Below are 25,200 nucleotides of genomic sequence, written 5' to 3' on the forward strand. Positions count from 1 at the left end.
GATGCCAGCTGTCTTGCCCACAGCTGGCCCTGCGGGAGAAGCAGCGGCTGCTGGTGGCACAGCTGGAGGATGCCAAAGAGCTGAAGGAGCACGTGGGGCGGCGGGAGGAGGCAGTGGGTGCCATGGTGGCACGGTACCTGCCCGCCGAGCACCTCCAGGACTACCAGCACTTTGTCAAGATGAAGTCAGCCCTCATTGCTGAGCAGCGGGAGCTGGAAGAGAAGATCAAACTGGGCCAAGAGCAGCTCAGGTGCCTGCGTGAGAGCCTTGGCCAGGCCTCCAAGGACTGCTAGCCCCCTACCCAGTCTCCCTCCGGGATCCTGGCTGTGATCCCAGCTTGCTGCCAAAGAGGATCCAGCCCCTTGTGGATTCTCCCTGTGTCTGTCCATCTGTCCAGCCCCTGCCTTTTATTTATTTTTGTGATTTACGAAGCAGGGGAGGGGGGGTTGCCAGTCCAGGTGCTGACAGAGGCTGTTGTGCCGCAGAGCTGTCATGGGCTCTGGCCACTCAGCAGCCTGTGGCCCAGCAAGACCAGATGGATGGATGCTACCAGCACTTTCATGGGTCTTTCTGTGCCCATGAGGTCCCTCCAACTTGTCCTGGTCACCAGTGCCTGTCTTGTATCTGGTGCTGCACCACATGCCTTAAACATCCCCCAGGCTACTATTCATGCAGCACCTGAAAGGGTTAAACCATGCTCACCCTCTGTCATGTCTGTTTGTCCAGCTCTGTCCATCTGTCCGGTGGGAGCTGAAGGAATTTCAGCCCCAGCATCCTCTTCCTCCTCATTGTGTCAGGAACAATGGCCCCAGCCAGCGGGTTCTTAACCCTCTCCCTGCTGGCTGAGGGACCACAGGGGGCCGAGGTGAGTGCCCGTAGGTGCTGTGTACCTGTGCCTTGGGATGGTGCCCTGCCAGGGCATGGCATGCTGAGACAAATACACTGCTACTCTCTGTCACCCATGCTGTGGGCATGGAGACAGCCCAGCCTCAACCAGCCCTCACTGGTAGCTTCTAGCTCAACACCAGGAGGGATTAATAGAGGAAAAACTACATTAAAGACCAAACGGGGTACCTGTCCCTTCCTTTCTGCTGCAACAGCCATAAATAGCACTTAGATGTCACCCCCTCCAGTGTCCACCTGTCTCCACAGCATGAACAGGTGCCTTCATACTGATTTTGCACAGGGGTTTAATGCAACCAGCAGGAGCTTGGGCCAGAGGGGTAAACATTTTGGGGAGGTGGGTGGGCTGCAGCACTTTGGCATGGCCCCATAGAACCCAACCCAGGGTTCAGGCAGCATCCGTGCCTGCCTGTGAGCTCCAGCAGCAGCCTCCCTGTGTTGCTATCCCCGCTCTGGGCTACCCTTAGCCTGTTAAACACTACACCTCACACCTGCCTGGCCGTACCGTGGGATGGTGCCCGGCAGGAGTGGGGTCCTCAACATTCCCTCCATCCCAGCCACCCCAGGATCATTGCTAGGACCAAAGACTGCCCCCCCGGGGGCCATGCTGCTCTCATGGTGGGGGTCAGCAGCCCTGCACAGGGCCTGTGCTGGAGGAGCTGCCAGCGCCTGCATGTTGCTGCATGCCATTGTATCTCTAACAGTAAAGCAGCAGCAGGAGCTGCACTTCTGTTCCAGCTGTGTCTTGCGTGATTTGTCCCTGTGCTCCAACAAGTGGCACTGGAGCGGGAAGGGGGTAATTGCTCCAGCTGGGATGAACCGAGGCTTAGCCAGCCCGTGCAGGCTGAATGCGCCCGTGGCACAATGGGCACCTGAAATGCAGCTGTGGGCAGGGTGTCTTCTGCTCCCAGTGCTCCTTGGCTGAGCTGGGGCACGGGTCAGCGCCTGGCCCTTGGCCCGGGATGCACGTAGGGGTCACAGCACTGGGGTAGTGCCTCCAGCATTTTCCCCGGCAGTCTGTCAGGGCACAGCTGCCAGAGCTTCTGGGGCAGCCCCGGGGAGGGGGTGGCCGTGCCCAGGGGGATGTGGCCGTGCTGCCGCCGCTGAGGCTGTTCGGGGGTGCCCCGATGCAGGGGGGTGCCCCGATGCAGGGCGGTGCCCGGTGCCGTGCCCGGTTCTGTGCCGGCCGGCGGGGAGCCCCGGGCACCGCGCGGCGCCGGGACAGCGGCGGGACAGCGGCGGGGGCCGCCGGGGGGCGCCGGTGCCCGCTCGGAGCGCGGGAGCGCGCGGGCACGCGCGGGGGGCGCGCCGCCGGCGGTGCTGCAGTGCGCGGGCACGCGCGCGGGGCGAGCGGGGGAGTCCGGGCGCGGGCACGAGCGGGGTGCGCGCGGGCACGAGCGCGAGTGAGCGTGTGCGCGCAGATGGGGCGTGCGCGTGCATGTGAGCGCGCACACACACCTGCGAGCGCGCGTTCTCGCAGCTGAACACGCGCGGTGTGTGAGTGTGTGCGTACACGCACGGCCCCGCGAGTGACTGCCCGTGCAGGTGAGCTCACACACGGGGGAACGTGTCCTGTGTCCGATGTGCACACGTGTAAAAGTGTGAGTCCATAGGGCTGCTTGTGCAAGCCCGTGCACACGGATAACTGCGGGCACAGGGAAACTGCCCCACGACCCATTCCAAACCCCGTTACCCCTCCATGCAGCTCCAGCTGCTGCCAGGCAGGACCATCGGCCCAAGGCATGGTGGCATGGACGGGTTGCTGGGTACAGGGACCCTCAGTGCTGGACGTGGCCATGGTATGGGGTATCCTGGGGATCTTTTTGTGTGACCCCAGAGTCTTCCATAGTTGCAAACAGGACCCACAAAGGTGGGGTAGCCCCTGGCCCTGGTGTCTGTCTCCCCATCACGATGATCTCTCCATTTTACAGATCCCAGATCTGTCCCACAATATGCCATACACCTGAGATGGGGAAGGATGAGGACATGGCAGGTAGTGATGCTTTAATAAGAAACCCCTGCCACATTTCGGAGATGGGGAATCCTGAAGCATAAAAGTCCAAACCCCACAGTAGGCCCCCCTCACTCCCACAGTCCATTACAGCCCAAAAGGGAAAGCCATGCATTGGGAAGGGACGAGAGAGCCCTCCCTGTCCCTGCACTGGGACAGCATGGCTCTGCAGGAAGGAAGGGATATGGGGTGCTGCTGGCACTGGAGAGCCCAGAGCAGCAGTGGGTGAGAGATGAGCACAGGCACCCATGGGACACTGGGATAGAAAGTGAGACCAGACCCTCTCTCCCTAGATGTGGGCTGTTTGGCGGCATACCCCCTGTGTGCATGCATGTGTGTGTGCTCCAACACACGCTCCAGGGCATGTTCTATGCAATCACACCTCTCTGGGGGTATCTGCATGCACACACACCACAGAGTCACAGAAAGGTTTGGGTTGGAAGGGATCATTGAAGGACATTCTGTCCAACCCTCCCTGCCATGGGCAGAGTTAGGGTTAGGGCTAGGGTTAGGGCAGGGACATCTTCCAGGGATGCTGGGTTGCTCCAAGCCCTATCCAGCCTGGCACTGAGCACTTCCAGAGATGAGCCAGCCACACCTTCTCTGGGCAGCTTGTGCCAGTGCCTCACCACACCCATGAAAAAGGATTTCCTCTTTCTGTCTAACCCAAACACACCATAAGTCACTTTAAAACTGATGTCCCTTGTCTAGTCTCTACATACCCTGTGAAAAACTCCTTTTGGAACCCCCTTGATGTATTGAAATGCTGCTTTAAGGTCTCCCTGGAGTCTTGTCTTCTCCCACACCCCCACATCTCACAGCCTGTTTCCACAGTAGATAGTTTTCGGCCCTCAGAGCATCTCTGTAGTGTCCTCTTGACCAACTCTAACAGCACCACATCCTCCTTGTGCTGGGACCCCAGAGCTGGAGCCGGCACTCTTGGGCATCTCACCAGAGCACTGCAGAGCAGATGGGGAGAAGCTCCCTCCCTGACCCTGCTGTCCACCCTGCAGGGGCTGCACTCAGGACACGGGTGGCTCTCTGGGCTGCCAGCACACTTGTGTGCATGTGGAAGTGTGTGATGGCATCTGTGTATGTGCTCGGCTCCATGCGATGATGCCATATGCCCATATGGTTGCATGGCAATGGTGCACATGCTCACCCGTGCTTGGGGTGTGCATGTGGGTATGTGCACAAAAATGTGTGTGGCCACGGTGTGAACACTGACCTGTGCCAGCCATGTGTGTGTCTTGTCCATGTGGGGGACGCACAAATACGTGCACAGTGGCAGCGCGTGTGCTCACCCATGCCCACACGCATCCATGGCATGCACAGGGTGCAAGTGCTTCCCCACACCTGGGGTGTGCAGGCACGTGTGGCCTGTGACTGCTTGTGCGTGTGCCTGCGTGGATGGTACACACACATGTGTGGCCGTGATACCTGTGCATGCGCCGGCCCTGCACACATGAGTGCTGCACACGCATGTGCACTGCAGTGGTGCATGTGCTCTTCCATGCCCATGCACGTACCCACGTGAGGGGAGCATCCGTCTGTGCACGGTGGAAGCTGTGCTCGCCTGTGCGTGTGTGAGCCTGTGCCAACATATGTGCACCCGAGCACACCCACGCCGGTGTGTCCCTGAGCACACCCGCACTGCTGCGCCCCTGAGCACACCTGCACTGGTGTGCCCGAACACATCCACAGTGGTGTGCCTGAGAGCACACCCACGCCGGTATGCCTGAGCATACCCATGCTGGTGTGCCCGATTACACCCACAGCAGTGTGCCCAAGCACACCTGCATTGGTGCCCAAGTACACCCACACAGGTGTGCCTGTGAGCACACCCGCACCGGGTGTCCCTGAGCACACCCACAGTGGTGAGCCCGTGAGCACACCCACACCTATGCGCCCAAGCTCACCCACGCCGGTGTGCCCGTGAGCACACTCACACCGGTGTTGTGTCTGTGAGCTCACCCACACCAGTGTCCCCGAACACACCTGCACCGGGTGTCCCTGACCACACCTGCACTGGTGTATCCCTGAGCACACCCACGCCGGTGTGTCCGTGAGCACACCCACACCGGTGTGTCCCTGAGCACACCCACGCCGGTGTGTCCCCGAGCACACCCACGCCGGGTGCCCGTGAGCACACCCACACCAGGTCCCCGAGCACACCCGCACCGGGTGTGTCCGTGAGCACACCCACGCCGGTGTGTCCCTGAGCACACCCATACCGGGTGTCCCGGAGCACATCCACGCCGGTGTGTCCCTGAGCACACCCGCACCGGGTGCCCGCCGTGCCCGTGGGCGGGCGGTGCCCACGCGCGCGCACGTGCTCTCCCGTGCCCGCGCGGGTGCCGCGCTCGTGCCCGCGCGGGTGCCCGCCGTGCCCGCATGCTCGGGGCCGTGCGTGGGCCGCCCGCGCCGCGCAGCAGCGCCCGCCGTGCCGAGCAGGCCGGGGCTTGCGGCAGGGCAGGGCCGGGGCCGCTTGCGGAGGCACGTCCCGGCGGGGCCGGGGGCCGAAGAGAGAGCGACCTCGCACCGGCAGCGGCGGCGGCGGCGGCGGCTCGGGCTGCGCAAGGTGTGTGCGGGGCGGGGGGCGCTCCGCCTTCCCCCTCCCGGGCGTGCTGCGGGATGCTCGGCGGGGATCCGGCACCCGGCAGCCCCGGGGCTGGAGGAGGCAATGCACCGGCTGGAGGGGGGGCGGGCCGCAGCGCTGCCCTCGCTCCCTCCCTCCCTCTCCTCTCCTCTCCCCGCAACGCTTGTTGCTGCGCCGGGAGACGGCCCCGCGGTTGCCGGCAGCCGCGGGGAAGGGGGAGGGCGCGGCGGAGCCGGCCCGCGGTAGGTGCGCGGGGCCCGGCACGGCAACGTGGGGTGCCCCCCGCCACCCCCGGGCCGGCCGCGGCAGCCCTGCTGCCGTCCGGGCTCGCTCGTCGAGGTAGGTGCCCCCTCCGGTCCCTCCGCAGCCCTCGGGGCCGCAGGATGCCATGGGGATGTGGCTTCCCCCGCATGCGGGAACCCCGCGCTCCCCCCTCCATCCCAGCCCACCCGCAGTCACCTGCTCGGGGCTCGCAGCCCACGGGCGCGGGAGGTTCACCCATCCCTTCCCAGCTGCCGGAGCCAGACGGATGGCGGGGTCCAGCTGCTGCTTTCCATGGAGATCCTTGCGCTGTCCCCGGCCTCACAGGGCAGCCCAGCGGCTCGGGGGTGGGCAGCAAGGGGAAATAGCACAGGCTGCGGGCATGGCTTCCACCCCTCTGTGCACCGATGTGCCAATGCCCGAGCGTGGGATAACCACAGTCTCCTGCGCCCAAGTCGGGGACAACGCTGGGATGCCAGGTAGGCTGAGGAATAGTTGGGACATTGAAAAAAAGCAAGGAAGGAAAACTTTGCCTGCAAAGATGCCACCCTGAGTGTCATTTCTGGGCAAGGATGCACTACGTCCCTTGATTTCCAGGTCTGCACCTCCCGTCTGGCAGAGCCCTACAGGATGAGGGGCCATGCATGCCTCTTCAGGGCTTTTCCTCCATTCCTATGTGCCCTTGTCCTCTCAGGGCTGACATCAGGGGCTGCAGAGCTCTGAGCCAAGCCAGGTTGGAAGATGGCCGAGAAGCTGGTGCCTGGGGACTTGTTCTCCAGGAAGACCCGGGAATCAGTGTCATCCCTGGACTTGGACAAGCTGGCACCCATCTCACCCGAGGTGGGTGGTGAGGAGTCGTCTGACAGCGAGGGAGAGCAGGAGGACAGTTCTCACAAGCTCATCCGGAAGGTTTCCACCTCGGGGCAGATGAGAAGCAAGGTCAGGGGTGGCGGATGCCGCCGGTGAGGGGCTGGCTGGGTGTGGGGTCACTGCTGAGAATGGGGCAGGGGAGTTCACCAGGGTGTAAATCAGTACCAGCTTCTTGCTGCTGGCAGACTTGGCCCATCCAGAGCTGGGAGGGTTCTGGCCCCATGTGTCCTGTGGGAGGGCACATAGAAACATGCAAACCCCACAGTGATAGTGTCAGCATTGGTCCCATGGGGCTGTGAAGCACAGATTTTATCCCACTATTCAGGAACAGGGTCTCTCCCATACCCACGTAGCTCCTACCACATTGCCTTCGTGCTGCATTTGAATCCCCTGGGTTCCCCTTACCTGTCCCTGGAAGATGAGGACTCTTTTTGGGAGGCTCTGCTCCATGGATGCTCTGGGGCTGAGCTTAGGGTCATGACAGTTCTGTAGGCTCCTTGGATCCCACACCCTGCTGCAGATATTGTGTATCCAGGGTTTGCTGGGTGGCAAAATGGAACCTGCATCTTTCCTAGCGCCCCAGATCAATTTGGCTGTGCCAGCTGCCCATGCTCCCCATTCCCACAGATCTAGTTCACAGTGGTGGTTTGCTGGACAGATGGGAACACCTTTGAGGTCAGATGTGACACTCATACTTCCCAGGCACTGGCATGACAGCAGCTGGGGTGTGTGTGTGTGTGTGTGTGTGTGTGTGTGTGTGTGTGTGTGTGTGTGTGTGTATCACAGTTGGCTCAGAAAAAGCTACTTTGATAGCACCTACAAAATATGGGGTGTGGTGTCTTTAGCCAAACAGGAGTGCATGGTCAAAGGTGTCCCAGGTCAGGAGAGTGAAATGCAATGCAGGGAGAAATAACCTGGGCTGAATGGCCAGGTGGGATGTGGGGAGAGAAGGGGGTTTGGGGGGGACATTGTGGGGAGGGAGGATGCAGACACGGTGCTGGGAGGATGCTCTGGATGACATGCTGGTCCTTTGCATCCACCTTTCAGCTGCAGGAAGGAGGTGGTGGAATGAGTCAAGGCAGTGCCTGCAGTGTTGGGCGGCACACGGGGGCTGCTAGAAATCCCCCTGCAGCCAGCTTTTGGTGCCAGCCACCCCTCAGCGGGGATTTGGGGGCTGTGCTGCTGCAGGGAGAGGGGAGAGCTCTGACAGCACAGCATAGGAATGTAGTTGTGGAGAAGGGGGCAATCACTGGACTCTAGTGTTGGGTGCTGAGGGCATGAAGGAGGGGGAATGAGGCAGTGAGGGGATGCTTGGGGCTGGGGTAGGCTCCCCTCTTGCTGGCCCTGTCTTGGCTGTTATGCCAAGCCTGGTGCACTGGCATGTGGTGGGGCAGAGGATACCTGCCCAAGGGTACGGAAATTGCATCCTCCCAGCCTAGCACTGTGGGGATTTTCCACTTGGCAGAAGAGACTTCTGGGGCATTGAGAGGGCTCTTACTGAGTCCCTCTGGCTGCTTAAGGAGCATACCTCCATTTCCCCTTCTTTGAAGCAGGCTGGCATCAACTCTGCCCTCTCCAAGCCAGGTGGGTGTAGAGGGCTGTGCAGGGTGCAGGCTGTTGGGGAGGAGGTCGCCAAATCCCCCCCATACCACCAGCAGGTTCTGGCCTCGTGCTGACAGGCTGCACGTGGGGAAAGGCTGCTGTGGTTGCTGCCCACATCCTGCCTGGCAGGAGCATGGCTGTGCAGCGTGCCAGGGGAGGCAGGTGGCCTGATGGATGGGCAGGTGGAAATGACATGTCTGAGTTAACAGCCCAGGGAGCTGGGGGAGAGAGTGAGAGCTGGCAGGGCTGGAGCTGGAGGGGCCTGAGAGTGAGCTGTGCATGCTTCCCCTGCCACCTCTGTGTTTTCAGTGTTGGGGTTCAGTGTTTTTCCCGAGGATGCCTTTGCCCTGGTCCAGATGGGCAGGACTGCACTTGCCAGCCTGGCCTCTGGTTGGATGGACTCCTTCCTTCCCTCCGGAGATGAGGATTTTTGGATGACATTGCTGCTGCCACCCAGGTCAGGCTCACAGCCCTGACCTGGCACACGTGCTGCCTGTCACTCCAGCCACAGCCACAGGGTGCGTGCCATGGCAGGCACCTTCCCTGGCACCCAGGTGGGTCTGGGGGAGGGAATCATTGCCTGCACCCCAGGGGCAGGTGCCTGAAGAACACAGTTTATAAGGGAGAGTTCAGCGCCAGGGTGGCAGCTCCTGAGACAACAGTGGTGGGGGTCAGGGCTCACTGTCCTATTTTGAGCCATATGTGGTGGGTGGGGTGCTTGAGAGGGTCTACAGGAGCCTGCCATGTTGGGGGGCTGAGAAAGGTCAGGACCCCCACCCCATCCACACTGCCTGGGGGGCTGGGGAGCCCTCGGTCTCTGGTGATGGGAGCAGGCAGCTTCTCCCACTCCAGGCTGTTGTCCAGCCCCTGGGGCAGGAAGAGGCGAGGATCATTTTGGGATCTATTGAATCCCTCTGATTGCTGCTCCCCAGTCCCAGTGCTTCTGCACTCTGAATGCTCGTGCCCCCACATCCCTTCCTCAAGCCTCCCCATCAATCACATTCCCCCTCACTCCACACCTCCGGGCTGGAACTGCAGAATCCCTGTGAGGTGCTTTGTGCCAGCATTGCTGTGGAGGTGGCGAGGTCATTGTGCTCGGTGACAAAAGCAACTGCCAGATGCAGGTGTCCCTGCTGGACTGAAAGGCTCCAGGATGGATGGAGCCCTGCTGACATTCCCCCCCACCCGCCCCCACCCTCCTCAATGCATCTGGGGGCTGCCAGTTGCCTGTACCAGTTTTAGGTGTGCAAGGGCAGAGTGGGAGGGGGGTGTGTGCTGCTTCCCAGCACTGGTCCCCTTTGGGCTGGGCAAAGGGGAGAGAGGGGCCACTGCTTCTGGGGTGCACCAATGCATTTGAGTTGATGGGGTGGTGGGTCACACCCTGCCCGTGTGGCTGGGACGTTCATTCCCAGCAGCTGCCTCCCAGAGTGGAGGCAGAGAGTGATCCAGCAGTGCTGTTTGGTTCAGCGAGCAGCAGGTCCTGGGGTTGCACCTCAGCTAGGGGGCAGAGGCATCGAGGGGGACACAGCTGACAGGGATCCAGGGGTGCCCATGGCATGGGCACAGCATGGCCATGGTGGCAACCATGGCTTGTCTGCTGTTTGGAAAGGGGGATCGTGTTCCCGAATTCCTGATCTTGAGATACATCACAGCTGTTTGGTGGGGCTGAGGGACACACCAGAATCCTCCCATGGGGCTCAGGGAGGTCAGTGGGTTTATTGGTACCCTTGTCCTTGCTGCATGTATTGAGCATCCTGCAGGCTCGGGGTGTCCCAGGAATGGGGCAAGCTGTACCTGTGCATATTGGGGTGTTGGGCAGCTGTAGGAGCCTGGTGAGGCAGTGCTGTACCTGTGCATACTGGGGTGTTGGGCAGCTGTAGGAGCCTGGTGAGGCAGGCTGTGGGGTAGGCTGCCCACTGAGTGCTAAATCCTGGCCAAAAGATGAAGAAAGAAGGTAAAGCTGTCTGGGGCCAGGCCTGGAAACCTTTCTTCTGCAGCAGGAGGGTGGCTCCTGGGCAGTGCATCCTCTAGATGGATACTGGAGTATCTCTCATACAGAGAGAGCCTGGGAGAGCTGGGACTGTTCAGCCTGGAGGAGAGCCTGTAACCAAGGGGTTTGAAAGGGAGGGTGCAGCAAAAGGGGAACCAGGCTCTTCTCAGAGGTGCCCGCCAGTGGGCAGAGATGAAGAAATAGGAATTGCACCTCAACACAAGAAAACACTGTCTGAGACCAGGGAGGCAGGGCTTGCTGTCATTAATCAGGGCTCACCAAGCTGGTGCCTGGGCTGTGAAGATAGCCCCACTGTCACGAGCCGGATGTTTGTGAGGTTTCTCAAGCACTCTGCCCTCTCCGTGCTCACTTTTTCTGTTATGTGAATGTCGCTCTTGTCCATCAGCTCTTGCTCAGCCCTGCTGGGCACAGTGGGAGGGCTGTGCCCACCAGCACTGGGGCACAAGGTGCAGAGGTGAGCTAGCACAGCTTTGAGTGGGATGCTTGTAGCAGGGTGTTTGGGGACCGATGTAGCTGTAGATAGGGAAGCATGGCCTCATTTCTAAAAAGCAGCTGCTGGATAATGTGCTGCTATAGGGGGGTTGCCTTTCTTCTGGGGGCTCCTTTCCTCATTCCTCTCCTCCTTTTGGTCGCCTTTCAATGGCCTTGTGGGCACAATGTGATGGCTTGTGAGGACTGGTGCTGGAATCTCCTTCTGAGCATCCACCCAGCGGGGTGTGGGATACTGTGGTTGGTCCTGCATGGCAGAAAGCTCCATCCCCTGGGAGCAGCTGAGCCTGTGGGGCCATAGCACCTGCCAGGCACTGAGCCCCCTGACTGCCCAGTCCCGGAAGAGCTCTGCTGTGTCGCAAAGCCTGATAAGGTTTCCAACTGCCTCCAGCCCGTGGGGTGCCTAGCAGCTCCTGGAAGCCCTGCAGCTGGGCTGTTTGAGGTCTGCCAGCTTTTCTCTGCTGTCCTGGTGCCTGCTGGATCATCTGGGGGATGAGCTTTTATGCAACTGGACCCTGGCTTGTGCCCAGTGGGGTGCTGCTCTTGGAGCAGGAGGGTGGCTGCCTGGAATGATGCTGGTGCAATGCAGGTTGGTGTGTTGACAAGTTATCCTCTTTTCCTTCTCCTCCTACCGGGTGAGGCATCGTGTGGTCACAGGGAGAAGTATATCCCTTCAGGAGTGGTGGAGGGTGGCCAGCTGTGTGGGCAGATAGTGTGGTGCTCACCAGCTGTATGTTATGGCATTCCTGAGTAACAACCTTCCTGGCTCTTCTCCAGGCACTCCTTGCCTGTCCAAGCTGATCCCAGCAGGAAAACCCTCCTGCCTCAGCTGTGGTCAGACCTCGCTGCACAATGGGCCTGTGCAGCACCCTGGGGCTCTGCTTTAGGGCTGAAGGAAGGGCTGGCATTTTGGGTTGTAGCCTGACCTGGAAGAATCCCTGCTGCAGGGTGCTGAGGCAGCAGTGGGAGAAACTGCCTGCTTCCACCCTGGGCTGTGGTTCCAGCCCCCTGCTTGTGCCGAGCACACAGCCAGGCTGTGCCATGGTGGCCTCTGGAAACCAGCCCAGTCCTGGCACGGCACGTGCCTGGCCGTCCTCCCAGGGCCATTTTTACCTGTGTCCCCTCTGAGGCTCCAGTGCCACTGCCACTCCAGCTGCATCTGAGCTGGAGGTGGTAGTGGGTCTGCAGATGCTGTTTGGTTTCATTCTTGCCTTTGCCTTCCTGCCCTGTGCCTCTGGGATCCCCCAGAGCTGCTGCTGAGTCCCCTGGGCTGGAGAGAGCAGGAGGGAGCTCGGGATGGGGCAGTGGGGTGCTGGGACAGAGGAGCTGGCACTGGCTGGTTGCTGGGCAGGTTGCATGTGGCTCTGGGTGTGCCACCTTGGTTGCTGAGGTGAGGCCAGCTCTGGCTTTGCTGAGGCTCCCTGCAGTGCTGCCTGGGGCTTTCCAGCCAGAAAAGCTGTGGAGGGGCTTGGGTTTGTTTTGGGGTGTGGGTGGCACACTGTGCTTTACAGCTGTGCAGTGGCTGGTGCAGAGCTCCAGCTAGCAGCCAGGTGCTGCCACTGTCCCCAAAACTCCAGGAAGAAGAAGCAATCCTTGTGCTGCAGAGAGCTCCAGCACTCTGCAGCTCTAGGGTACCTCATAGCCACTTGCTATATAATTGTGGTGGCCCTGGTGCTCTGGGCAGGGCTCTGGGGAGCCAGCACAGCAGCGGTGATGCCACCCTGGCACGGTCTGTCTGCCCTTGCCATCATCACCCCTGTCCTGTTTGCGAGGAGGAAGCACTGGGCTCCCCCAGCAATGCTGCTGCAGCGTGGCTTCCCACCACCTATGGTATGGAAGTGTTGTAAAGCTCTCATGGGTGTTGTGGTGGAGGTGGGGGAGTCTGCCTTTCAGGGCAGCTGTGTCCTGTGCCTGGGAGGGCCAGGACTGTGACATCTTGGGGCTGGGTGATGACTTTTTGCTGCTGTCAGCAGCTGCAGGAGTGGGTGCTACCCTCCCAGGCAGCCAGTCCTTGCTGTATCGTGCCACCCACGTGGCGCTGGAGCCAGGCAGAGTGCTCATGCCCAGCTGTGATAGCCCTGAGACACCTTCATGGACCCTCCTCTTCTTCCTTCTCCTTGTCATCCTTTTCTCCTGCTGCCCCCCTGCCCTTCACTGTCACAGCTCCTCGAACCCCTCCTGGCTGTCACACGCTGCCTGTCCCTGCAGCAGCAGCAGCAGCGACTGCAGCAAGCACAGCACCTGAGCCTGGTGAGAGCAGCCAGCAGTGCTGGATGTGGTGTTTGGGGCAGGACCATTGTTTGTCCTCTCCTGGCGTGGGACAAGGACTGCTAGGGTGCGTGGTTGTGTGTGGATCTGGGGGTCACAGCTGCACCGTGACCCCTGCGCTGTCCCTCTGCGCTGTCACAGCTGAGAAGCGAGGGAAGGGACACAGTGTGCCCTGGGTGCTGGCACTGGGGACAGCTGGGCTGTTTGAACCTGCACCGACAGTCCCAGGCATCGTGGTGATTGACCACAGCCGAGCTCTGCACCAGTCTTGGGGAGTGATAAAGGCTTAAAACATCCCTCTTCAAACTCAGGCTGGAGGAGAGCAGGGAACGATGTGCTGGGTGCCCCAGGGAGGCTCTGGGGGGTTACACATTTGGGGAGTTGAGGCTCAGGGAGCACCCCAGGTGGGGTTTGAATTTCTTTGTGAAGGCTTCTGCTATTCCTGGTGCTTTGGCCATCTGGTTCAGACCCGTGGGGCAGTAGATGAAGGTTGAGACCTGGGGCTGGTGTGTTTGCAGGCTGACGGGTGCCTGGGTGCCACCTCTTGCTGCACATGGGTTGGCACAGGAGTGCCGAGCCCCAGGGCCATGTTTCTCTCGCTGTGCCCTGTGCCCAGTGCTAATTTGCTGTTAAATGTGGCTTGTCATCATGTGCCTGGATTGGATACAACCGCTGTGGCAGCTAATTGCAGAGAAGCAGCTGAACAGAGCTGCCGGTGGTGTTTAAAGAAGATACAATCAAAGATGAGGCAGTGCCAGAGCATCTCTGCCGCCTCTTTCAGGCTCATAGCCATGTTGCGAACACTAATTAATTGAGTCTTGTAAACACCACTGCGAGAAGGGTAAATATTGGCAGGTGCTGTGTTTCGGGAAGGGCAGAGGACGGGCAGCCAGGTTGCAGTGCTGTGCTGTGCTGCAGGGGATGCTCTGCCTGTGGGCTGCCCTCAGCCAGGCTGTGCTGTCTGGGGGCTGTGGGGCAAGGCAGGGCTGGCTGCTCTCCAAACCAGCTGGGGCCACGGTGCCCAGGTAATGCCACTTCAAATATGCACTCCGGGTATCTCTGGGGCACCGGTGTCCTCTTAAAGGAAGCTGTCCTGGCTCCAGTTTGCACTTGGCTTCTAGGGAGCTGCAGCAGGGTGAGGATCTCCAGGCACTACCCTGGGGGTGGAAATATCAACAGTGGAGCTTCTGCACTGCTGGAGACCTGCACCTTCCAGCCCTGCCATGCCCAGCAGCATCCTTCCAGATGACAGGGAGTGCCCAGTGCCCAGGCAATGGTAGGCAGGGACATCATTTCCCCTGCTACATGCAGCAGAGTGAGCCCCAGAATGTCCAATCTGTGCTCCTGGGGACCCAGGGACTGGTGTCACAGGGGGAGAGGGTGGCTTTGGTGATCCCAAGGGGCTCCAGGAGCTCAGGACATTTGGTCTCTGCAGAAGAGCGTAAAGGAGGGGCTGTTGCTGAAGCAGACGAGCTCCTTCCAGAGGTGGAAGAGACGGTACTTCAAGCTGCGAGGCAGGACACTTTATTATGCTAAGGATGCCAAGGTAGGCTGGGGGGTGCTTCCAACATCCCCAGTTGAGGGGACTTGAGCCTGCCAGCCCAGGAGGGGACGGAGATCCCTGCCTGGTGGACTGGGGCTCTGCTTCCTCCCTCGCAGTCCCTGATCTTTGATGAGGTGGACCTGTCTGATGCCAGCGTGGCCGAGACCAGCACCAAGAACATCAACAACAGTTTCACGGTGAGGGACGTGTGGGGCTACCAACTGCACCCTGTGGAGACCTCAGCACCTTGTGGGGAGGCACTACAGACCTCCCTCATCCCCCCAGAGCCATGGGGCACTCCACAGCGTGGCCTCCTGCTGCTCGAGGCGGCCCTGGTGTGCCAGAGATGGCTGGGGGCTGTGCTGGGCTCTGGCTGGCCTGGCAGTGGCCTTGCAGGAGAACGTGGGGCTGGTGGCTGTTGCAGGTGATCACGCCGTTCAGGAAGCTCATCTTATGTGCGGAGAACAGGAAGGAGATGGAGGACTGGATCACTGCCCTGAAATCTGTCCAGAAGTGGGAGATCCATGAGGTGATGTGGGCAGGGTGCTCTATGGATCGGTATTTCTGTGTGGAGTGTTTCCCTCTGTGTGCCTTTGATTGCCAGACGAGAGCTGCTGTCCCTGGCATCGCCCCACAAGGATGACAGGAGTTGGGCTGGGGGGACTCGGGGGGCCAGGAGGGAGGGAGTGCCAGCGGAGGGTGCCAGGCACTGATGGGGCAGGGCTGTGCCTCCAGGCCACGCAGTTCAACATGGAGCACTTCTCGGGCATGCACAACTGGTACGCCTGCTCCCACGCCCGCCCCACCTTCTGCAATGTGTGCCGCGAAGCTCTTCCAGGGGTCACCTCCCATGGCCTCTCCTGTGAAGGTCAGCGCTGGGCTCCTGCTGGGAGGTGGGCAGGGGCTGGCATCAGGGCAGGGCAGCCTCTCAAGGCTGGCCCAGAGCAGGAGTGCTGCAGGGTGATGCTCACTGCCCAGATGCAGAGGGGTTTGGGACCTTCCCTGCTCCTCACTGCTTCCCCCCACACAGTCTGCAAGTTCAAGGCACACAAGCGCTGTGCTGTCAGAGCCACAAACAACTGCAAGTGGACGACTCTGGCCTCCATCGGCATCGAAATCATCGAGGATGAGGATGGGGTAAGCAGGGGAGTCCCTGGCAGGGATCCTGGCAGGACAGATCCTCCAGCAGAACTAGCCTTGTTGTGCCCAAATCAGGAAGCAGGAACAAACTGTAGCTGTCCCCCGCTCTGTGTGGCCTCTGGGCTTGGCTCTGCAGGGGCATAGCTTGGGGGCACCTCCTCTGGAACCCTGTATCAGGATCCCTTTTAGCTGTCCAAGTGGGACCACCTCCAGACAGTTTTTGGGGATATATCTGGCCTGCTTTACATGCTGATGGCTTCAAGCAGCCAGGTGGGCAGGGATGAGAGGACATGGGAGGGGTCCCAGACCCGCCTTGCCCTGCTGCATGGCACCACCTCCGCGGTGTTGGGGAAAGAGGTGGTTCTGATTTCTCCCTCAGGCGTGCAGGATGCTATTGGTAGCTGTCCTTTCTGCAGGTGGCCATGCCCCATCAGTGGCTGGAGGGGAACTTGCCCGTCAGTGCACGCTGTGCCGTGTGCGACCGGACCTGCGGCAGTGTCCGGAGGCTGCAGGACTGGCGGTGTCTCTGGTGCAAGGCCATCGTAAGGATGTACCCACCCTGTCCCCACCCCTCTGCCAGCACAGACAGCGCTGCCCCTCCTGTGTGCATCTCTGTGAAAGCTGCTGCTGGAGGCTTTGGTGCTGCATCCCCCAGCTCTGCTGATACAGGTGTCACTGTGCTCCCAGGTTCACAGTGCCTGCAAGGAGCTCCTTGGCAAGAGGTGCCCCCTGGGCCAGTACAAAGTGTCCATCATCCCACCAACTGCCTTGAACAGCATCGATTCTGATGGTGAGTCCTGGAGGGCACAGGGCTGGTCTGGAGGGGGGACAGGCTGTTTGGGATAGGGCTCTGAGCTCTCTGAGGTCCTCTGGAGGCTTTCACTTGTGGCACTGTGCCTGTTTTGTGGGGCAGCAGGAACACCACCTTCAGCAGGCTCCAGAGTCAATGCCCCTCCCTTAGTTGAAGGCTGCTTGTTGCCTTGCACTCTGTTTCAGGGCTTGGTGGTATTGTGTGGGCTTTGGGGTGGCATTTCTTGCCTGCATGTGGCTTTAGCTGCTCCTGCCAGGCCACCACTTGCAGTGGGTCAGGACATGGTCCCCCTGTGCTGGGATCAGCAGTGCCAGCCCTACACCCCTGAGGTGGGCTACTCTCTGTTGCACCTCAATGGTTCAGCATCTCTCAAGGCAGGATAAAGCTCTTGCTTGGGTTATTTCTCAGTGTCTGAAGCTCAGGTTTTTGGTGGTGCAGAGCACAGCTTTGCCCTGGCACGGGACACTGCAGGGAGAAGCCATGTGGAGCGTGGGGGGACCCTCCCATCTGTCTCCTTCTCCTGAGGGGCCCAGCTGGGCTCCGCTGAGCAAAATCTGTTCTTCTCCTCCGGATATTTCTTTCTTCATTCTTTAGTGCTTTTCAGCACTCAGCTCAGCCGGTGGCTCATTTGCCTCTAGTTACTCATTGGGATGCTGTCAGGGTAACCATCACGCGGCTGCTCCTCAGCTCCAGAGCCTGGGCTGCTGGTGGCAGATCCTGGCAGCATCTCTGCCCCGTGCCTCTCCAGCAGCCCAGCCATCCGTGCCTGTGCCTGTTGCCCACCCGGCTGGGAACAGCTCAGCAGGGCCTCAGTCCCCCCTTGTCCTGCCCCGCTGTCCTGCAGCATATGGGGACTGCTGGCAGCGAGCTGTTCCGCTGCAGCCCACGCTCTGACTCAGCAGCTCTCCGTGCTTTGTGTTCCCATCCGCTCTGCTCAGCTGGGCTGCCAGTGGAGATGGAGCAGTGGCCAGGCGAGGAGGGGGGCTGTGGAGATGTTACCCCCGTGCTGCTGCTGTGGTGGGGGTGCTAGGGCTCCTGGCTGCAGCCCACGGGGCTCGAAGGGCTGTGGGGCTGGTGCCAGTGGCATGGTGGCTGGTGTGGTCCCTGCTGCAGCACTGCTTGCTCTGCCAAGGGAAGGAGCCTGCACACACAGCCAGGGGACTGGGATGGCCAAGATGTGCCTGAGGCAGGTGTGGGCTCTGGGCCAGCTGTAAATCCTGCTCTGCCTAGGGCATATTGCTTTCCCCATCTCATTTCTTCAAAAGCGCAGTGCTCCCTCTTCCCTCTGCCCCTCACCGTCCCCATCACTGCCCCTGCTGCCCCAGCACCCCCAGGCTGGGCTCGGCACAGATGGAGCGTCCATGCTCAGCTCTCCTGAAGTGTGTGGGGAGCGAGAGCTGGGGCTCATGTGCTTGGGCTTACTGCAGGTTTCTGGAAAGCCACCTGCCCCTCGACCTGCTCCAGCCCTCTCCTGGCCTTTGTCAACTCCAAGAGTGGGGACAACCAGGGTGTCAAGTTTCTGCGCAAGTTCAAGCAGTTCCTCAACCCAGCCCAAGTCTTTGACCTCATGAATGGGGGCCCACACCTGGGGTAAGCACCAGCCTGAGCACCATGGGATTGCCTTGGAGGGATCCCCTGGCACAGCACCTGGTCCCTCTCTCCTTGCCCCCCACCCAGGCTGCGCCTCTTCCAGAAGTTCTCCACCTTCAGAATCCTGGTGTGTGGTGGGGATGGCAGCGTGGGCTGGGTGCTCTCTGAGATCGATGCCCTTGGCCTCCACAAGCAGGTGAGTTGGGAGTGCCTGGCATTACTAGTGCAGGCTGGCACCATCCCCGGCCCTGGCACACTCTGTGTGCCCCAGGTGCTGCCAAGCAATGGGCACAGCAGAGTTGGGGGTGTCACAGGTGCCCTTGGGGGCTGCTCTGAGCCCCCCCACTCTGTCTCTCTCCTGCAGTGTCAGCTGGGTGTCCTGCCACTGGGGACTGGCAATGACCTTGCACGGGTCCTGGGCTGGGGCAGCCTGTGTGACGATGACACTCAGCTGCTGCAGATCCTGGAGAAGCTGGAAAGGGCCACCACCAAGATGCTGGACCGGTGAGCAGGGCACAGAATACCTGCCTCTCTGTCCCCCCTACCTTGGCATCTCTTGGGCAGCCTGTCCCAGTTCCTTGCCTGTCCCCGTGCTGGGGGCTGGGAGATGGCAAGCTGCCATGGTCTGTGTTGGCAGGTGGAGTGTGCTTACCTATGAGGCCCCCAAGCAGTCCCCCTCAGCCCTGAAGGAGGAGGAAAATGGGGACTCCAACATCCAGGTGGGAACTGGATGTTGGCATCTGGGGGCTTGAGATGGGGAGGGCAGGCTGGAGGGCAGGTTCCTGTTCAACCCAATTTGGGGACACCCAGGGATGGATGGCACAGTGAGAGGTTATTCTGGGGGTCCCTGGGGTTCTGAGGGGGCTGGAGTTGGCTGCATGCACTGAAATGAGCCTGGCAGGTCTCAGCTTGGCATGTGCAGTTGGGAGCAGGCAGAAGGTGAGGTAGAGCTAGCCTGCCACCTGCTCTGGACTCTTCTGTGTGCTCCTGTTCAGCCCCTTGCCTCAGTTTCCCTCCTGATGTGACTGACCTCCCCTCTGCCCAGCAGCATGGGCATGGCTACCCTCAGTGCTGGGAGGGCTGAATAAGGGCTGATCATCCCCAGTTCCAGGCTGGCTGGGCAAAGCTCCATCCCTGAGCAGGGCACATGGCGAGGTGTCCACTGTCCCCACCTGTGTCCCCCAGGTCCAGATCTCGCATTACGCCGACTCTGTTGCCTTCCACCTGGCCAAGATCCTGGAGTCAGACAAGCACTCAGTGGTGATCTCCTCTGCAAAGTAAGGAGGGGGGTGTTGATGGGGGTGCCAGGAGCCTCTTTTGCTGGACTGGGGCCTGTCCTCAGCACCACTGCACCCCCTCGGCCAGGCTGTCCCAGCTGGCCACCAACAGCTGCCGTGTTGGTGCCTGGTGGCTAATCCTGCCGTGGCCCTCTGGAGCAGTGGGTGTTATCCCAGCAGGTGCCCTGGCTGGCACCTGTGCCTCGCTGGCCACGCTGTGCCCCTCCTGACCTCCAGCCACTTCCCTGGCAGGTTCCTCTGTGGCACTGTCAATGACTTTGTGACCGAGGTTGGGCGGGCTTACAAGAGGGCGACGGAGAACAAGCAGGAGGCTGAGCTGATGGCACGGAAGGTGTGTTGCAGGGGAGCTGGAGGCTTGGGTAAAGCTGTGGCAATGCTCTCGAGCAGGGGAGGGGCTGCTCCACAGGTCTATGACCTTGTTGAGCATGTAATTGGGGTGTGCCATGCTTGGGGTGCCCAGGCACGGGGTGTCCAGGTGCTTGGGGTGCCCAGGCACAGGGTGTCCAGGTGCCTGGGGGTATCCAGGCACTCCTTGTGCCCAGGGAAGCCCCCAGCACTGGTGGGGGGCAGCAGCTTGTGCCAGTGCTGAGTGGGGTAGGTGTCCCACAGTGCGCCATGCTGAACGAAAAGCTGGACTCGCTGGTGCGGGAGCTGAATGAGGAAGCTCAGGCCATCATGGTCCCTGAAGAAGTGGCACAGGCCACCCATGCTGATGTCAAGGACCAGGAGAAAGCTGGCAGCTTCAACCCCAGTCCTGTGCCTCGCATCTTCAAATCCAAGGAGCAACTCATGCTGCGGGCAAACAGCCTGAAGAAAGCCCTGCGGCAAATCATTGAGCAGACAGAGAAAGGTGAGGGGGTGGTGGGAGCTGGCAGCTTCCCTGATGCTTCCCTGCAGCAGCCTGGCAGGGGCTGTGCAGCCTCAGTGGGTTTGTGCTGGACCTGTGCCTTGGTTCTCCCCTGGGATCCTTGGGGATGGCAGCAGTGGCCCCACCCTGGGCCCCTCCTGGCCCGAGCCCACAGGGCTGACTCAAGGAGGGGCTACAGGGCTGCAGAGCCTCCCTGTCATGCCCCTCTTTGTATCCAGCTGTGGATGAGCAGAACAAGCAGACCCAAGCCTACCAGGGCAGTGTGGGCCCCAGCAAGGACATCTCGGAGGAGTTCAACAAGGAGGAGGAGAAGCTCAGTAAGATGCCAGCAGGGCACATGGCATTTTGTGGGGGCATGGTGGTGAGCTGTGGGACGGGCTCAGAGTGAGAACCCATGTGACAGCTACCTCCTTGTCACCCTGGCCAGGCTCCCGGCGGGTGACGGTGACCTCTGCATCTTCCTCCATCATCCTGGACCAGCCAGACACCTTTGGCAGCTTGCAGTTCCCTGAAGACCCCAGCACCCTGTGAGTCAGGTGTTCTGCCTGCCCTGTGGACCCTGGCCCACTCTTGCTGCCCAGGAGCAGAGCTGGGACCATGCTGTCCCTTTGAGGGGGGCCTCTGCCCACCAGTGAGGCATCCCTGCTACCAGGCCCTCCCTGGCCAAGCAATGCCCGTGCTGGGGGAGCCTGCCTGTGGGTGGTGTGGGATCTCTGGCTGATCCTTGGAGCTTGGTGCTCTGGCCTGCAGGCAGGTCCTGGATGTGCCATGGGTATCCTGCCATGGGGACTGAGAGAAATGCAGCCATCCCTGCTAGTTTTGGTCAGGCTTCCCAGGGCCAGCTGCCCTGCTCCAGTGGGTGTTACACTGCATCCTCTGGTGCCAGCCCAGAGTCAGCCTGGTTTCCCTCTTTGCTGATTTCAGACACTTCTCGGAGAAATGTGTCATGAATAACTACTTTGGCATCGGCCTGGATGCAAAGATCTCCCTGGAGTTCAACAACAAACGTGATGAGCACCCCAAGAAGTGCAGGTTAGCTGGAAGCCCCAGATTTGCCCCAGGACAAACATGTACCCCTGGCTCCCCAGTGCCATCAGGTTGCTGGGAGCCATAGGGGTGACCCGGTGCTACCGTGCTGGGGACACTTCCTGCAGCAGATTTTGTACCTGCACCCATTGCTGGGATGAGCACCCCTTGGTGGCAGGCTGCAAACACCCCAGAGAGGGTGAAGACACGAGGACTTGGTGGGATTTACTTGCTCTGCACCTGGAGAGAGGGACATTGCCGTGCTGGCATGGAAGGGTCGATATCAGGGTGCAACATGCTGCACCTTTGGCTTTTCTGGGAGGTAGCAGGAATTGAGGAAACTGAGGTGGGGCCAGCAGTCTGGGACTGCTCAGCATGGTGCCCCAGGAAGGGTGTGGAGCCTGTGACAGGCAGTGGGGAGCCCACGGCCCCTCACCTGTCGCACTCTGCCCCACAGCAGCCGCACCAAGAACATGATGTGGTACGGGGTGCTAGGCACCAAGGAGCTCCTGCAGCGCACCTACAAGAACCTGGAGCAGCGGGTACAGCTGGAGGTACAGGGCTGGGAGAACAGGGCAGGGGTGGCAGGGGCAGCGTGACAGCAGCCCCCCAGGCTGAGCCCTCTCTTGCAGTGTGACGGGGTGCCCATCTCACTGCCCAGCCTGCAGGGCATTGCTGTCCTCAACATCCCCAGCTATGCCGGGGGCATCAACTTCTGGGGAGGCACCAAGGAGGACAACGTGAGTGCCAGTACTGTGAGATGAGCTGGGTGGCCTGATGGCCTTTCCCCAGTCCTGAGATAGCCCAGGGCTGGGGTGTCCCTGCTTTGGGCACACATGGGGGAAAATGGAAGTCTCCATGTGTAGTGTTCCTCTGCAGAACTTTGGGGCTCCATCCTTCGATGACAAGAAGCTGGAGGTGGTGGCAGTCTTTGGCAGCATCCAGATGGCCGTGTCACGGGTCATCAACCTCCAGCACCACCGCATTGCACAGGTAGTGGCAAGGTACCCTGCAGGACCACAACTAATGCCTGAAAGCTTTTGGGGCAGCAGTGGAGCCCGAGGCAGCGTGGCTCTGCTCAGCCTGGCAGCTGCTGATGCCAGCCCTGGGCTGTGTGCCTTGCAGTGCCGCGTGGTGAAGATCACCATCCGGGGCGACGAGGGTGTGCCTGTGCAGGTGGATGGGGAGGCCTGGATCCAGCCCCCTGGCATCATCAAAATCCAGCACAAGAACAGAGCCCAGATGCTGACGAGGGACCGGGTGAGAGTGAGGTGCTCGGCAGGACCATGCTGGGAATGGGGAGGTATGACCGTCTCAGAGGGGCCATGTCTGTCCCCCACAGGCATTTGAAAGCACCCTCAAGTCTTGGGAGGACAAGCAGAAAGGGGAGAGCTACCGAGCAGGCACTCGGCCACGGCTCAGCTCCCAGCAGTCCATGGAGTACCTGACCGAGGAGGAGAGCAGCCTCTTGCAGCAGGTCTCACGGGTGGCCGAGACCCTCATTGCCAGGTCAGACTGTGGGAAGGGGAATGGTGGGCACAGGGAGGGGGAACTGTGCTGTGGCCATGCCCAGCCCAAGGGAGCCCTGGCAGCTCCAGCCCCTGTCACCCACAGGATCCACGAGGCAGCCAAGGCTCACAAAGCCATGGAGCAGGAGCTGGCACATGCAGTCAATGCCAGCTCCCTGGCACTGAGTGAAGCCCTCTCCCACAAAGCTACTGGCACCTCAGAGGTGAGCGGGGACTGGGTGTGCAAGACAGCTTTTACCCAGGCCCCACGGGGCCCTGCAGCTCAAGGGGCTGCCCCTCTGTGCCCCAGTTTCTCAGCAGGAATATGGCTGTGGAGATGGTGCTGAGCATCAAGGAGCTGTGGGCTGAGACCAGGGCATTCCTGGAAGGGAAGGCGGTGAGTGAGGGGCTGGAGAGCACCCAAAGCCCCTCGTGGCTGCTAGCTCTGGGGGTGGCAGCAGGGCTGGCCATGGTCCCTGTCCCCCACAGCTGGACTCGCCGCAGGAGGAGGAGGCGCTCCAGGGCCCCCTGACTGTGCTGGGCCAGGAGCTGCAGCGGCTGCTGGACATCCACTGGCTGGGCCCCATTGCCCACCCTGCTGAGGAGGTGGGTGCACAGGGCCTGGGGTCTGGCACAGCCCAGCCTCAGGGAGCTGTAGCATCCCACCAAGCCTGGCTTCTCACAGGAAGGTGCCAGCAAGGGCAGCTTTAAGCTTCGCCTCAACATCCCCAAGCCCAGGAAGGAGAAGGACAAGCTGCAGAAGCAGAAGGCCAACAGTGCGCTCCCAGGTAAAGTGAGCAGTGTGCCAGGGTGGTGCAGTCCCTGCTAGAAAGGACCCCCCTGTGCTGACCCTATCCTCAATCTCCTGTCCTGGGGATGCTGGGGAAGAATCCTCAGAAAGGGGGAGCAGGGTTGGCTGGGGGTGGCACCCTTGTCACCAAGAATCCATTACAGCTTTTTCTGATATCAGACATGCAGAACACCCCAACCCCATAACTCCTTGGCTAGGGGAAGGGCTCTGGTACAGCTCAGACCTTTGGGCAAGTCCCTTGTCCACAGCTGGGGATCTGGTTGAGATGGAGCAGCTCAGGTGCTCCCTAAATAAGCCAAGGAGAGGAGAGACCTCTGCAGCCTGAGCAGGCTGTGGCCCTGCTCAGGGGTGGGAGGGGGTATCCTGTCTGCTGAGCACAGGCTGCCATCACTGCTGCCTGCCCTGCTGCGTCCCACTGCCTCCACAGGACCCAGCAGTTCACCACTGTTTTCCTCCCTGCTAGCAGACAAGTGGAGCTCCGAGGAGGTGGCAGCTTGGCTGGAAGCGCTTGGTTTAGGGGAATACAGAGACATTTTTGTCCGGCATGACATCCAGGGCTCAGAGTTGATTCTGCTGGAGAGGAGAGACCTTAAGGTACAACCCCCTTGTGCCTCCTGAGGGACCCCCTGCCCTGGGGAGCGTGGTGTGCTCCATCCCTCCTCTCCCTATCCCTCCTGGTGGCAGGTTGGCTCTAGATCTGGGCCTGCAGAGTTGAGCTCGTGTAGCTTGTGTGCAGGGGTGGGGAAGCAGGGGAGGGTGGCCTTGCTCCTCCAGCTTGCAAGGCTCCATACACCTTTGCAAAGCACTGACAGCAGCACCCAACCCTCACCTGCTCTCAGGCATGGGGATGTGCTTTCAAGAGGACAGCAGGCTTCAGGGAAGCACAATGCTCTAGCCAGGGAGAGCATGGGGAGCTGGGCTGTGCTCATCCTCCACCCTGTGGCTTATCTACAGCAAGGGCCAAGAGCTGGCCCCCTGCAAATGCATCACCTCCACTTTCTCTTCCCTGCAGGACCTGGGGATCACCAAAGTGGGCCATATGAAGAGGATCCTTCAGGCCATTAAGGAACTCAGCAACCTGCCCTAGGCTGACAGCAGAGCAGCAGCCCAGCCCAGGTGCTGGGTGGGTGCTGCCCCAGGGAACAGGGGTTGGGTGGGGGAACAGGTCCCTGCCCTGCCCCATGTGTATGGAGCCCCCCCTGCTTGCCTCGCTTTAACTCTGTCCCCAGTGACCCTGGAGCCACTGCTTCCCCCCAGCCTGTGGGGCTGGGGACACTGAAGCAGAGGTCAGCCCTGATAGGTGTGTGGTCTGACCACCAGTCCCACCCCATCAGGGTCACTGTAGGAGCTGGAGCTGCCCTCTGTGTGCTCAAGCTGGAGCCAAAGCAAAGTTTCCCCTTCCCCTTGTGGGTATTTATGCTGTGTAAATATTTGGAGAGAAGATACTCATTGCTGCTGCTCGCACGGTGTCATTACTAAGGGGAAGGTGGGGAGGAGGGAATTGAGAATACCTTTCCAGCCTTCAGCCCTGAGCTTCCTGCTCTCACTGTCACTCTGCTCTCACCCTCTGTCTCATCACCACACAGGGAAG

The 25,200-nt window shown here is 60.7% G+C and overlaps 3 protein-coding genes across 11 annotated transcripts in view; 2 read left to right on the forward strand and 1 right to left on the reverse strand.

The window, feature by feature from the left end:
- The window catches only part of SHROOM4 (shroom family member 4), a 12,059-nt gene extending 10,419 nt beyond the window's left edge, over window positions 1-1,640 (forward strand). For all 6 annotated transcript variants that reach the window (XM_072929191.1, XM_032748383.3, XM_030272712.4 and 3 more), the window contains one exon: window positions 24-1,640. In XM_072929191.1, coding sequence (XP_072785292.1) covers window positions 24-293 — 270 coding nt within the window. In that variant the 3' untranslated portion in view covers window positions 294-1,640. The remainder of the gene's footprint in view (window positions 1-23) is intronic.
- The window catches only part of BMP15 (bone morphogenetic protein 15), a 21,967-nt gene extending 15,794 nt beyond the window's left edge, over window positions 1-6,173 (reverse strand). The window contains exon 1 of the mRNA XM_032748394.3: window positions 5,973-6,173. The gene's annotated coding sequence lies outside the window, so the exon portion shown is untranslated. The remainder of the gene's footprint in view (window positions 1-5,972) is intronic.
- DGKK (diacylglycerol kinase kappa) lies at window positions 5,321-25,069 on the forward strand. Of its 4 annotated transcripts, none has more exons than XM_030272724.4 (30): window positions 5,321-5,495; window positions 6,469-6,713; window positions 14,450-14,560; window positions 14,674-14,754; window positions 14,982-15,086; window positions 15,293-15,425; window positions 15,588-15,694; window positions 16,114-16,239; window positions 16,385-16,487; window positions 17,936-18,098; window positions 18,186-18,294; window positions 18,463-18,602; window positions 18,736-18,817; window positions 19,284-19,375; window positions 19,628-19,727; window positions 20,006-20,246; window positions 20,483-20,581; window positions 20,692-20,791; window positions 21,189-21,296; window positions 21,748-21,844; window positions 21,923-22,030; window positions 22,170-22,283; window positions 22,416-22,550; window positions 22,633-22,799; window positions 22,905-23,022; window positions 23,109-23,195; window positions 23,288-23,404; window positions 23,484-23,586; window positions 24,073-24,203; window positions 24,622-25,069. In XM_030272724.4, the coding sequence occupies exons 2-30, from the start codon at window positions 6,516-6,518 to the stop codon at window positions 24,694-24,696; spliced, it is 3,450 nt and encodes a 1,149-aa protein (XP_030128584.4). In that variant the 5' UTR covers window positions 5,321-5,495; window positions 6,469-6,515; the 3' UTR covers window positions 24,697-25,069. The 4 variants fall into 4 exon arrangements, with proteins under 4 accessions (XP_030128584.4, XP_030128588.4, XP_072785295.1 ...); XM_030272728.4 differs by having other exon boundaries at window positions 24,076-24,203; XM_072929194.1 differs by having other exon boundaries at window positions 21,751-21,844; window positions 24,622-24,711.
- Window positions 25,070-25,200: the final 131 nt, after the last annotated feature.

Source organism: Taeniopygia guttata, chromosome 4A (genome assembly GCF_048771995.1).
Source record: "Taeniopygia guttata chromosome 4A, bTaeGut7.mat, whole genome shotgun sequence".
NCBI classification, from domain to species: Eukaryota; Metazoa; Chordata; class Aves; order Passeriformes; family Estrildidae; genus Taeniopygia; species Taeniopygia guttata.